Source organism: Monodon monoceros, unplaced genomic scaffold (genome assembly GCF_005190385.1).
Source record: "Monodon monoceros isolate NGI ecotype Baffin Bay Population unplaced genomic scaffold, NGI_Narwhal_1 Super_Scaffold_21, whole genome shotgun sequence".
NCBI classification, from domain to species: Eukaryota; Metazoa; Chordata; class Mammalia; order Artiodactyla; family Monodontidae; genus Monodon; species Monodon monoceros.
Genome location: NW_021703778.1, coordinates 14,839,496 through 14,852,828, shown reverse-complemented (window position 1 = coordinate 14,852,828; position 13,333 = coordinate 14,839,496). Strand labels below are relative to the sequence as shown.

At 36.6% G+C, this 13,333-nt stretch overlaps 1 protein-coding gene across 4 annotated transcripts in view; it reads left to right on the top strand.

Moving 5' to 3' along the window:
• Positions 1-13,333, top strand: part of PLXDC2 (plexin domain containing 2) — a 406,453-nt gene that overhangs the window by 287,307 nt on the left and 105,813 nt on the right. For all 4 annotated transcript variants that reach the window (XM_029239265.1, XM_029239268.1, XM_029239267.1 and 1 more), the window contains one exon: positions 7,848-7,947. In XM_029239265.1, coding sequence (XP_029095098.1) covers positions 7,848-7,947 — 100 coding nt within the window. The remainder of the gene's footprint in view (positions 1-7,847; positions 7,948-13,333) is intronic.

Genomic DNA, 13,333 nt, shown 5'->3' with positions numbered 1-13,333 from the left:
GGTCCGGGAGGATCCCGCGTGCCGCAGAGCAGCTGGGCCCGTGAGCCATGGCCGCTGAGCCTGCGCGCCCGGAGCCTGTGCTCCTCAATGGGAGAGGCCGCAGCAGTGAGAGGCCCGCGTACTGCAAAGGAAAAAAAAAAAAAAAGCTAAAAATAGAGTTGCCATTTGATCCAGCAATCCCACTCCTGAACATATATCCAAACAAAACTATAATTCAAAAAGATATATGCACCCTTATGTTTATTGCAGCACTATTTACAATAGCCAAGACATGAAAGCAACCTAAATGTCCATCAGCAGATGAATGGATAAAGAAGATGTGGTACATGTATACAATGGAATACTACTCAGCCATAAAAAAGAATGAAATAATGCCATTTGCAGCAACATGGATGCAACTAGAGATTATCATACTAAGTAAAGTAAGTCAGACAGAGAAAGACAAATACCATATGATGTCACTTACATGTGGAATCTAAAGTATGACACAAATGAACTTATCAACAAATCAGAAACAGACTCACAGACATAGAGAACAGACTTGTGGTTGCCAAGGGGGAGGGTGTGTGGGGGAGGGAAAGATTGGGAGTTTGGGATTAGCAGATCTAAACTATTATGTATAGAATGGATAAACAAGATCCTACTGTGTGGCGCAGGGAGCTATATTCAGTATCCTGTGATAGGCTGTGATGGAGGGGAGTGTGAGAAAGAATATATGTGTGTATAGCGGAATCACTTAGCTGTACAGCCAGGATTAGCATGGCATTGTGAATCAACTACACTTCAATAAAATTTTTTTAAAAAAAGAAAGAATTCCCAAAAAAATGTAGACACAGATGATTTTATATCTTAGCACTTCCCTGTATTTTAAGTACATAAAGTATAAAGTTGTATCTACGTGGCTTTATTTAGGATCTAACTCATTTGCATTTGCACTTTTTTGTTATCTTACATATTAAACTCCCAACATTTTAATTTTCTTTTATTTCCCATAGTGTAAGAATATGATAAATTGAACCCGTTCTCCCTTTATAATGTTGTGAGTGAAAATAAATAAATAAAGTAGCAAGGAAGCAAGATCAATAATCTAGAAGAAATAATTGTAGAAACAGAAATCTTGTTCTAATGCTGGCCCTGCCCCTAGCGGGTTATGTTGTCCTTGGACAAGGTATTTGATCTTCCTGGGTACGTTTTCTCCTTCCAAGCCCCACTTCCATTTAAGCTTTGTGGTGATGTGGAGAGGTTTGTTCTACACGATGCTCCTGCCGGTATAGACCATATCCAGTCCCTGCTCTGAGGATTCCAGGATCAAAGAGCTAATTTATCCCTAAGGCAAAAGGCCTCGTACTTTCCCCATGTCTCCCCAAACCCAGGGTGCAGTTTCCTAATCCCGTTCCTCTTCCCAGCCGTGTTTAGGCAAGTTCCCTTTTGTAGCCATAGTCGCAGATAAAGTCCCCATTATGGTTTTGACTGTCTTGAGCCACGTTGCACAGGCTTCTTCAGGGGGCTCCCGCCTCACTATATTCTTTTATATGATGCTCCCACTCTAGTTTGTCAGTTCAGTACTGGGCAGTCCCTATATTAAAAGAGGGAGCTATTTTTACTTACCAACTTCATGCTGTTGTCTCCTTCCAGATTTTCTATGGGGTACGATTGTGGAGATGGGGGTAAGAGGAATGTTAGATTATATCTTTAACGTATGGCTCGCCTTTGCTTTCATGCCATCAAGTAAGTGCATTGCTCAATACCTGGCATATGAAAAGAGTTCAGAATCTAAAAGCTAGAAAGGGATTCAAATAATCGTGCGAAATGTTAACGATATTCAGGGAAGCAAATGGATGTTTTTATAATGTCAAATTTAACTGAAAGCGCTTCTATTCAAATGTAGTTTTCAGACAACTAAGCACTAATACTCAGGGCTTTATGCGTTGCTTTGAGCATGACTTTTTAAAACTGGACGCCCTACTGAGTAAGGAGAAGCCTGATCAGACATTTAAGGGAGATAAGGTAGGAACTTAAGGGTTAAGTGAAGGTAAGAGTGGTTAAAATTTTAAGCTTTGGGGTTTTTTTAATGTATATATATTAAGCTATTAGACATCACATTGCTGATTAGCGAGTTAACAAAAATGAGTTTAGACTAATTCTTCTCCAGTTGCGTCTGATAGGCATATGATTCATACTTGGGAGCACATACTCTGCAATCAAACCCTTGCTGACATGCTGCGCTGCCTATTAGATAGATAGCCGGGCCATAACGGAAACGAATGAATGTTTTGGCAAGGTTTGCAGGGCAGAACAGAGAGAAAAATAAAATTCTATTCCCTGCGACTCAAGCAGCATGCTGTTATCCCCTTAACTGTTTTAGAGACAGACGTTCATGTTTTCGGTATTGTGTCAGGCCCTTGTGCGCTGGAGAATGATACCACAGCACGGAAAAGAGAACAACTTTTGTATTTGAATCTTCCTCCAAAGGCCAGTGTGCTCTGCCCTACCTTTACTGACTCCTAATATCATTTCCTACATTAATTTTGTCTAGTTATTCCAACTCTTTTCTGTCGCTATACTTCATTTGCTTACTGTATCATTTATAGAAAAAAATTATACTTACTTAAATAACAAACTTATCTGTGTCTTGTGAAATGGAAGGAAAATTAAAACACCTTAAAGAAAAGAGTTTATAAATGCTTATGTAAGCTGAAATGGAAGCATATTTTAACTGGCGTTAATGCTCCTTTTCTATATCTATCCTGTGGAATGAATCTAATTGTAAAACTCATTCTCAGAAATTTATGATTCATTACAAATCATACAGAGGCCGAGTGAAGATTTAGCTTTGCTTTAATTATAAAAAGGCAAGTATTATAGGCATTTGAAAATAATGAACTACATTTTTTTTTAAAGCTTGTGTAGTTCAGAGTTTGTATTATTTCAGATTGGCTTCCTGACATCCCCAGGAACTAACTTAGGAGACATTTTAAGGATGAATATAAATTTGTAGATAGGATAAAGGGTAGCTTCCATAAGCAGAGCTTTCAGAGTTTTTGTACTTGGGCATCATCCTTCATCCCTGCTTCTCTGACTTGGGTACTTATCCAATACAGAGTCCTTTATAGACTAGGGGACTGTGACACTATGACAGATCCTTTCTTGCACATTTTTGGCTCTGATTCTAGATAGTTTATTTATATACATACACACAATTGCTTTGTTGATGTTAGTCAAAAAATAGTTCATGTTAAATGTGGTTTTAGCAGTGCTCCTGATTCAGCCTAACAAACGGCCTGTCATTATAAACTGTCGTGGGAACCTGCAGTCTGGCTCACAGAGAGCTCACACAGCCCAGTTACTTGGCTGCAGTAAGTGTGAGTGGATGAACCATCCTTACGCTGAACAACCCCACGCCTTTGAGGTTTTGAGGTAAAAAGATAACAGCCCAAGAAGGCAAAGTGAAAAAGATAGGACAGTATCAGGTGGAGAGAGGCAGACATGTTCTTGAAAGAAATCTAAGAGAAAGCCTGGACTTTGCCTTGTTAATCTTTTGCCAAATTAAGCATTTAATTCAATTGGCCAAAGTGTTTTTTTTTTCTAAACCTGATATGTAATCATTTTATCAAAGGTTTGGGTGGCTTCTAGGAAAATGTAGGGAATCAAAAGCTTCTTGTACATTTTCATGTTAATATTTAATCAGGATAAAATACCAGAGTTTTAGGAATTCTATGCTTTTATTCATGAACTCTATAAAATTTGGAAGAAAAGCATTTGAGGCCAGTGGTATCGCCATCATCCTTTTCCACTGCTTCCTGCCCTGGTCTCCTCCATCTCTGGATGCTTCAGTACACACCATCCTCATAGCCAGCAATGGAAATGAACCCTGAAGGTGTGCAACAACATGCTGGCTCCGATGAAAAGCTCAACTCCATTTTTCCTGCTATTAAGACCAAAAGTCTTGGTGACACTGTTGACTCTCTTCTTTTTCTCACTCTCCTTAAATCCATGGCGTATTCGTCCAGAATCATCTTCCTGTCGCTCCAGCTCTTATACTTATCACTTATCTAGTGTACTCCAAGCCACCCATTTCTCACCTGCAAAATGGTGATACCCTTCTAACTAGTTTCTCTGTCTCCCTTTTCCCCCTCCAGTCCAGATTACACATCAGTTACTGTGATCTTTTTCAGATGTAAGGGGATGTCCTTCCTCTGTTCAAGACGGTCTAACCCTTCCCCATACAACTTGGAATAAAATCCAGAGTCATTGCCGTGGCTGGCAGGGAATACATGCTCCCTCTGATCTGTCGTCACTGCGTCCCATCTCCTTCAGCACTCTTACTTACTCCCTCTGCTCCAGTGATAACCTTTTATTTCCTAAAAGACAGCAAAAGCAATTCAAACAAGGCCTTTGCATGTACTGGTCTCTCTACAGAGCTGTTCCCCAAATCTCCATATGGCAGGTTCTCCTACTACAGAAAAGTCACATTATCACAGAAACCTTCTGTGACTCCTTCTCTTAAAGAGGCCCCCATCCCTCGCTGTATCTTCCCCATGATTTCATTTCCTCCTTGGCACTTACCACCTCCTGGCATACTGTATTTTTTATGTTCACTTGTCTTCGTGTCAGTCTCTACTCTCTAGAATGTAAGCTCTATGAGAGCAGGGGCTTTTTTGTTTTCTCCTGCAATTCCAGTGCCTACAATAATACAGAGAAAATGTTCAATTAATATCTGATAAATATTATGAATGAATTCACCCTTATAATTTTTTTGGATCATTATTAACAATGTACTTGGTGAAGCTTGGGAAAATCTAGATCATTCAGTAGAATTAAATCATTGAATTTGAGGTTTGAAAGAGTCCTTACAGGTCATCTACTGTCTTCCTAGAGGGTTGGCCAATTTACAATAAGATTATTTTCAGTGGACAAAAAACTCTCTACATTGTTAGGTTACCCATTTTGATTTTGCATGGATTTACCTTAAGTTAAATGAATCTAAATCTGGGTAAATTATACACCTTGGTCTTCATTTTTGGAATCCACAGGGAAAAGAATAAACTAGAAAATAAAAAGATACAGAAGAGTGAAAAAAAAGATGCAGAAAATGCATCTTTTTAATGGACCTTTCCAATATTTCAAGTTTAATTGTACCTAAAGAGATATTTATCTGATTCCCAGAAACCTAGGAGGAAGAATGCTACTTCATTTTCTATAGAGACACCCAGAGACGTTTGTATTGGCTATTAGAGCTTTAGTAGAGAATGCATTGGTTAGTATTGCTGTGTAACAAATCACCCCAAAATGTAGTGGCCTAAACAACTCTATTTCTTATTTCTCACAAGGTATAAGACTCTGCTGATCTCAGCTGGGCTCACTCATATGTCAGTTGTTAGCTGGTGGATTGGCTAGGGGCTAGTTGTTCAACGATGACCTCTGCTAGAAAGAAAACATTCCTCCACATGTCTCTCATAGATCTTCAGCAGGGTATATTCTCATGGCAGTGGCAGAAGTCCCAGAAAGGAGGTGGAAATGTACAAGCACCTTTTCAAGCCTCTCTTCTGCTTCAAGTTTGCTGTTGTCTTCTTTTGCCATATTACTGAGGCAGAGGCAGAATGGCAGAGGACCACCAAGTGAGACGGCAGAGTATGGATAAAAAGAGACCACGGACTGAGGCCATTAGTGCAGTCAATGTACCACAGATCAAATGCACAGGAGGAGAGAGTTTGACTTAGAGATAAAATATAAAGGAAGGGAGTGAAAAGAAGAAAAGAGATGGAGAAAACAAAATAAAAATAAAAGATGGCTAGATAAGGGAAGAGATAAAGAGAGATAGAAGAGTTGGGGTAGATAGTGTGAAGAGAAGAGAAGCTAGGATGTCTGCAGATCCAAGACATGTGACCTGAAAAACAAGCTCTCATATGATAATGTAATATTCATAACAATATAATAGAATTTTCCAGTTGACAACAATATAAACTCAAGCTCTGCTTTGAGTATGGGAAAGAAGAAGTACAATTAATTACCACAGAATTATCTGGTAAAATATTTCCTACCTTGCAGAGGAAAACTGCAGTCATAGATGTTGTAAGAATGAAAGCAAGTAACAAATCCAGTAGCAAAGCTTTCGTACTTACTCCTAAGCAGGCATCTACTAATGATGCTGTTTAAAAATTATGAGCTTGTCTTATTAGGATATACAAAATATAACTTGAATTGGAAATTTTTTCTGTGGCTTTCTATCCCTTTGCCTTTTCTTCTTTCACTGTAAGTCTGTCTTAAATATAAATTGCACTTATATTAGCATTCTTCAACATGGAGTATAAACTGGGTAATAATATAATGTACCCTAAGAAAAGGGATTACATACATTGATACTGAGTATGGCTTAGCAATTACCATAAATAAATTATATCAGAGTTTCATTTAGTAAATGAACTTTTAGGGACAAAAATCTTGGTTTTCCTTCTTTTTTTAAAATTTACTTATTTTATTTATTTATTTTTGACTGCATTGGGTCTTTGTTGCTGCGCCCAGGCTTTCTCTAGCTGCGGAGAGTGGGGACTACTCGTTGTGGTGCACGGGCTTCTCATTGCGGTGGCTTCTCTTGTTGCGGAGCATGGGCTGTAGGCACACAGGCTTCAGTAGTTGTGGTGCGTGGGCTCAGTAGTTGTGGCTCGCAGGCTCTAGAGTGCAGGCTTAGTAGTTGTGGCACATGGGCTTAGTTGCTCTGCAACATGTGGGATCTTCCTGGGCCAGGGATCGAACCTGTGTCCCCTGCATTGGCAGGCAGATTCTTAACCACTGCAACACCAGGGAAGTCCCCTATTTTCCTTCTTTTTTATTGCCACGCTGTTTATTATGGCTTATACAACCATGTCTGATGTAATATGATCTTTAATGAATTACCCACAGATGGCCCACAATCTGCTTATTCTACTTAAAAGATTTGTTCGTGCATTTATCCTTCCATATTGTTTCTTGTCCCTTTATGTATTGAAGATGTTTTCATCCCCATTTTCATTTCTATAAAACTGGTAGTAAAGATAGTAATCATACCTCCAATGATTCTTTTCTAAATCTAGAAAAAGCAGCTCCAAGTGTTTGTCTCATTTATAACTGTTGTATCATGTTTAATATAGTCTCAGTGTGTCCTAATTTTTTAAAACTGTACACATTATAAATGTCTATAATATGCAGATTTGGGCTCTATTGGGGTTTAAATTTAGGAAATATGACCTTGAACTGACCCATAATAATTCATAAGTTTTCCATATGAGTTTTAACCAGAATAGTGAAGTTCATCCATTAAGAAACAATTGCCAAATTTCGCTATATATTAATCAACGATGATATTGTTACATATATATTTATATATATTTAGGAATGCACTTATTATCTTTCTCTAGATTTTATATCTCTAAGGCCACTTGTAAACAAGGGTTTTTTAAAACTATGAAAATGAATATATAATAGAGTCTTTGGGGAAAACAAATGGTACAAAAAGAATCTCTATCTCTGTAATGATAGTCCGCACTACGTGCATTCATGGTGTGCCTGTATGTGTGAGAAGTTTTCAGTATTCAGCATCAGTTAGATTCTCTGAGAATCTGTTACTTTCATCATCAAGTAGCCCTGTCTGTAGGACCAGGAACTCTCTTGTCACTTTAACCCATCTAATAGCACTAAACAGATGTTATTTTTAGGTATTGTATGTTTTTCTTCTCTAATGTTTCCTGCTCTCTCTCTTCCTTCATCTCCATAATCAAATTTTATCCATTAAACAAGATGGTCGCATTCCCCACACCTACCCCAAATGAAATTCAAATCTAACTCACAGCAATCTGCTTTTTCTTTTCCAGATTCCTGTCTTGGTCACACAGATAAGTTCGACCAATCACCCAGTGAAAGTGGGGCTGTCAGATGCATTTGTCGTTGTCCACAGGATCCAACAAATTCCCAGTATGTAGAAGAAGGGTAATGGCAGAGTCTGAGCCTGCTGTGGGGTAAATTTAAAGGAGATTGATCTAGGGCAGATGTGACTCTTTGAACAATCGAATCACTTAGCTAATTGCTGCTTGTTAATTATATTGTTTGGCTTGTAAGTCTTTTTGGCATTTGCTATCTCTCTGTTAGTGTTGAACTAATAATTTAGGTGAAGTGAAGTTAAATAGCCAAGCCAAGAGAATTTGGATTCTTTGGAATAGTTAGCTTGGTTGTGCAGATATATTTCTTTTATTAATAGGAAGAGGAACATAAAAGAGTGACAGATCATTTGATTGATAGATGTATGATTGTTTATTTCATTTAAATAAATTTATCAGCAAAAGAACAGCCTTGTACCGTTTCATGTTTAACATGTTTGTATAAAACTGTTTGAGAGTCTAAAGGAAGATTTTCAAAAAGTATAAACTGAGGTTAAAAAAATCTTGATGGAGCCATACCTACCACACAATATATTTTATTTTCTTTGTTTAAATCATTTTTGCCTATCTAATCTAGTTTACATTTGTAGAATAAAAACATATATGTTACTTTGGGCATCTGTTCCTTGTATTAGAAATCCAAATTGTAACTGCTGATCATGTAAATAGCCCTCTTTTGAAAGCTTCTGTTTTTTAAAACCTCCTCCTAGTTCAAGAACAGCCCTGAGGGTTGCTTGGGTATGTTAGTACCAAAGGTGACTGTTTGTTTCCCAGATGTACTTATGTAAAGCAAGAGGTTATGATACATCTCAAGATTAGATCATTCCTTTCCCTTTTGCTCAAAGTTCTTGAGCAAAATTCTTTATTTCATTATAGTGGTAGACTTAATTTATCACATGCATATGCTGTTTGGTCTTGACTTGAACTAATTCTGTTTATGTCACCTCAAATATAGAAAGTAAATGATGTGGAAATCAGACTTTTCAGAGCAGAGGATTGGCTGGAAACATTATAGGGGTTATCTTACAATTACGGTTTAGAATGACATTCATATGTGGCAGTTCTGTTTGGTGAAGACCGTGAATCTTCCATGGCTGTTTCTCCTTATTAGCTGAGAATTTGCGGGAGGTAATATTCCAGCCACCTGTTAAATCAAGGCAGATTTTCCAGAAACAAACCTGTACTGTGAACAAAGCAGAGATATATCCTTATGTGTAGGTATGTTTAGAGGGGAAAATATCCTTCTCAAATATAAATTTCACTGAATAAATTGGCAAAATTAATATGAATTTTGAGAACAAATTATGTCTAAAGTTTGGGAGTCAGCATTAATCTAAAGAAAGTACTCAAGCTTTGAGTTCAGGGAGAAGCTTCTCACAGGCAGGCTATGTGATGGAGTGACATTTACATTTCCTGTTGACCTCACTGTCACCTTGAGAAAATTTGCCAGGAAGGAACGGAAGTCCTGAGTTTCTAATCTACTCATCCCTGCCATTAGATGGGACTGTATTTCAGCAAGAACACTGGAATTGATGTGTTCTACTTAAAAATCTTTGGGGGAACAGAAAAATTTTAATCTCCTTAAAAACCTGTTCCCACATTTATCAGGTGTAACAGTATCTGTTACAGGAGGTTCTGTATAATAGGAAAGATATGGCTGCATGGCTGCATTGTATTCTCAGCTGGAAAAAAAAAAAAAAGCATACTTGTTTACTTCAGACATTAGGCTAACCCAAGAATATCGTAATACAAGTTATACAAGTATCATTTTTTCCTGAGAAATCAGATGATTCCTAGAGATCAGTGTGTTACTTACTTGTACAATTAGAATTTAGATAAATATTTAAGTCCTTTTCAAGATTCTGTTCCCTTGTTTAATAGCCTTCATTATTAGGAGTCATCCTCATAGGGAATTTAAATCTTTCATCTCTGTTACCCCTTTTTCTTCTCCTGAGTGAATTTAGGGAAAAACTGATCATTATCCTAAGTAATGGGCGGCTTGCTTTCTTCTATATTCCAAGGTGCATTATTACACAGGACCTTGTTCTCATAAGATCAATTTTCTGTTCTTTAAATCATTTTGGTTACATGGGTTATAGAACCTAGATCCTTTGCTTAATCTAGCCATGACAACATGGGAAAGTGAGCCACAACGTTGAGAGTAATTTTTCCCAGTGGGACCACAATAGTATACCATTCTTATCAGATTTGGTGAAGGTTTGGTAGAGCATTCAAAAAGCTTTAAGGCAAATTGAATTTGTTTATTACGAAGATTCCTCCCCGCCATCATAACATCAACAACAAAAAAATTGCTTTTCAGTTTTTAAAGGCTTCCAAATAATAAATGTTTTCCATGTAACTTTCAGGCATAGTTTATTAAAATAGCCTTTACCTTTCAAAAAAGATTAGGTGATCTGATAGTTTAAAATATCAAAGGGAATTTAGGCATTGTTAGTAAATCAGTAAATAGTTCTGAAGTTACAAGGGGATTCCTTTGCTCCTTCAAAAAAATGAAAAATGTCTATGGTGAAATTAACCCTTATATTAAATAAAGAAAAAGAAAAACTAGTTAAAAATCCAGAATGTATAAGGGAAATTGTAATGTGAATACTGGTCATGAGACCTTGAACATATTATTTAATTTCTATAACTTTCTTTATATGCAAAATGACCATCTTAGTACCTAAGATACAATATGTGTATAGCATGTGGTGCCTGGCACAAAGTAACACTGTATTTATATTTACTTGTATTGCTTATCCATCGGCATCCACACTGTTACTTTAAAAAGACAGTGATGCTGACTGAGGTGTCCACACCCAGGCCCAGTGCCCATGAGAGTGAGGCCACAGGGGATTTCCACTCAAGGACACCTTGACACTCTCTGAAACTCATTCTTTCTGACCATGACAGCATTTGTTTCTTAACATATTGTTGTGTCTGTCTGTCCATGTGTATGTATATCTCTGCATCACCTTCTGTTTTTCATAAACTATTTTGTAGAACTTTAGAAACAGAAAAAAAAAAGTATAGAGATCATCCAATTCAATCTCCACAGGTACAGATGTGAAAAACAGGTCTACATACAATGACCTTGTTTATTCATTACAGAAATACGAATGTAAAAACATACTTGGGATTATAAGCATAGTCCAGATTAATTCAGAGGAATTGGTATAATAACAGAAAACTCAAAGAAGGAAATTAAATTGCCTGTAAACCTACTACAGAGAGATAACAATCAATGTTTTCATATCTCTGCATCCAATCTTTTGTTTATAGTGTATACACACACAAACACACACACAGGGTAAGAAAATTGGCATTATCCTATACATATTTTTGCCACCTGTTTTTCTTATAATATATACAACACGTTTTTCTTACACTGCTAAATACCTGTGTAAATGTGGTCATTAATAGCTGCAACAAATTCCTTTGTTTCATAATTTGTGTAATCTGTTTTCAGCACTGGTTTGTCATGTAGGTTGCTTTTCATATTAATTGTCAGTAAAACAGCAGTGCTAAACATCCTTGCTTTTGAATTTTTACTCATATCTAATCCATAAAAAATGAATATGTAACCATGGAATGTTAATGAATTTTTATGTATTTTGACAGATTGCTTTCTGTAAGGGTTGTACCAATCTACTCCCCCACCAGCATCATATCAGATATCCCATTTCCCCAAATGCTCTCAGACACTACTATCATTTTTTAAACTTCGCAAATTTGATAAGCAGAACGTGATATTTCATTGTTACTCTAATATTCTTTTGATTACCAGAAAGTTCTAACATTGTCATATATTCATAGGTCATGTATAATTGCCATAATTTCTTGTTAAGTAGCTCTGCTAAGTAATTCTTTCTCAGCCTCAGCTCATGACCCTCCATATTTTTTTCTGCAGTGTGCAGAGGCCTTCCTGGGTAAACCTACAGTGCTCTCTAGTACTGTTCTACTTGTTTGTTTCTCTCTCCTCCGGTTTAACGTTTTGAATTTTGATCTTAATCTCCACAGTGCTGACCTTCCCCATCATCCCTCACCTTTTTCTCCACCCTCTGAGCTTAATGAGCATAACATTTCCAGCAAGAAACCCAGAAAATCCATTCATGCCTCCATGGTCCGTTTATTTGGAAACTTAAGTCTATGTCATTTCAGTAATGTGAAAGTTACTTTAACACACACACGCAGAATTCTTGTACTAGAAACTAATCTGGCAAGCAGCTGACCTAACTTGAAACGGTTCTACTACAAGTTATGATAATGGCAATTTCTGAATCCCTTAGAATACTCCACTTTTTTCTTCTCACCAGCATGCATTATCTGGTTCTTTCTTAACACCAGTCCCTTTCTCATCAGCATCTTCTGTTTTAAATTTATTGACATTGTGTATGCTACAGTGTGCCTTTGCTTTTTGGTGATTATTATTCACAGCTCAATAAGAAACATTAGCGTTTTCAAAAATAAAACTGACAACTAATTTGGAGAGAAAACATATTTTAAAAATACTTAGAGATTTAGGGAACTCTTTGAGGAACATTGTATATAGTTTGCCATACACAGTCTCTTTATGAGCTTACAGACCAGTCAGCAATTTCTCAAAGAACTTGATCAAAATTATGTTCACAGACTGAAAAGAAAAAAATAACTTTAAGAAACAGAGATGCACTTTTATTACGCAAAATGTCTTAAGCGTTAATTCTCAAAAACATAGTAGTATAGACTAGTACTGTCCAATAGAACTTTCTGTGCTGATGAAATGTTTTAAATCTGAATTGTCCAATACGGACTTACTAGCTACATGTGACTACTATGCACTTAAAATGTGGTAGTGAAACTGGGGTATTGAATTTTTAATTGGATTCAATTAATTTTAAGAGTTATGTATGACTAATGGTCACCATACTGAACAGGGTGACAGTGGACCCTATACACATGTTTAAATAGAACATTAAATTTCAAGTATAATATTTACATTAACCTACTTTTTACTTCTTCTTTGCCTTCTGAAAGGCCTTAGAATTTTAGATATTATTCAGTGATACATTTTCAAATTTAAGCATTTCACTTTAATTGATTTTGCCCATAAAAAAAATTGTAATTTTGGATTCAGTGGTAGGACACATCCATTAGAATTACTTAGCAACTAAAATAAAAGAACATGTTGACAAACTATGGAAGAAACAAATAGTCTTGGAAAAACATGACTTTTTTTTTCTTAACAATTTATACACCCCAATTAAAGCTCTTTCAGAAGAACTGAGCCTCACCTGTTATTTTCAAAGTTATCAGGGTCTTTTCATTCATTTAAGAACGGATCGCTCTACAAATCCTTCAGGAAATTGTGTCATCTTACCTTGTGTTCCTCAAAATGGAAAACACTTCAAACTTATTCATTTTACAGAAGATAAAATTGCTTC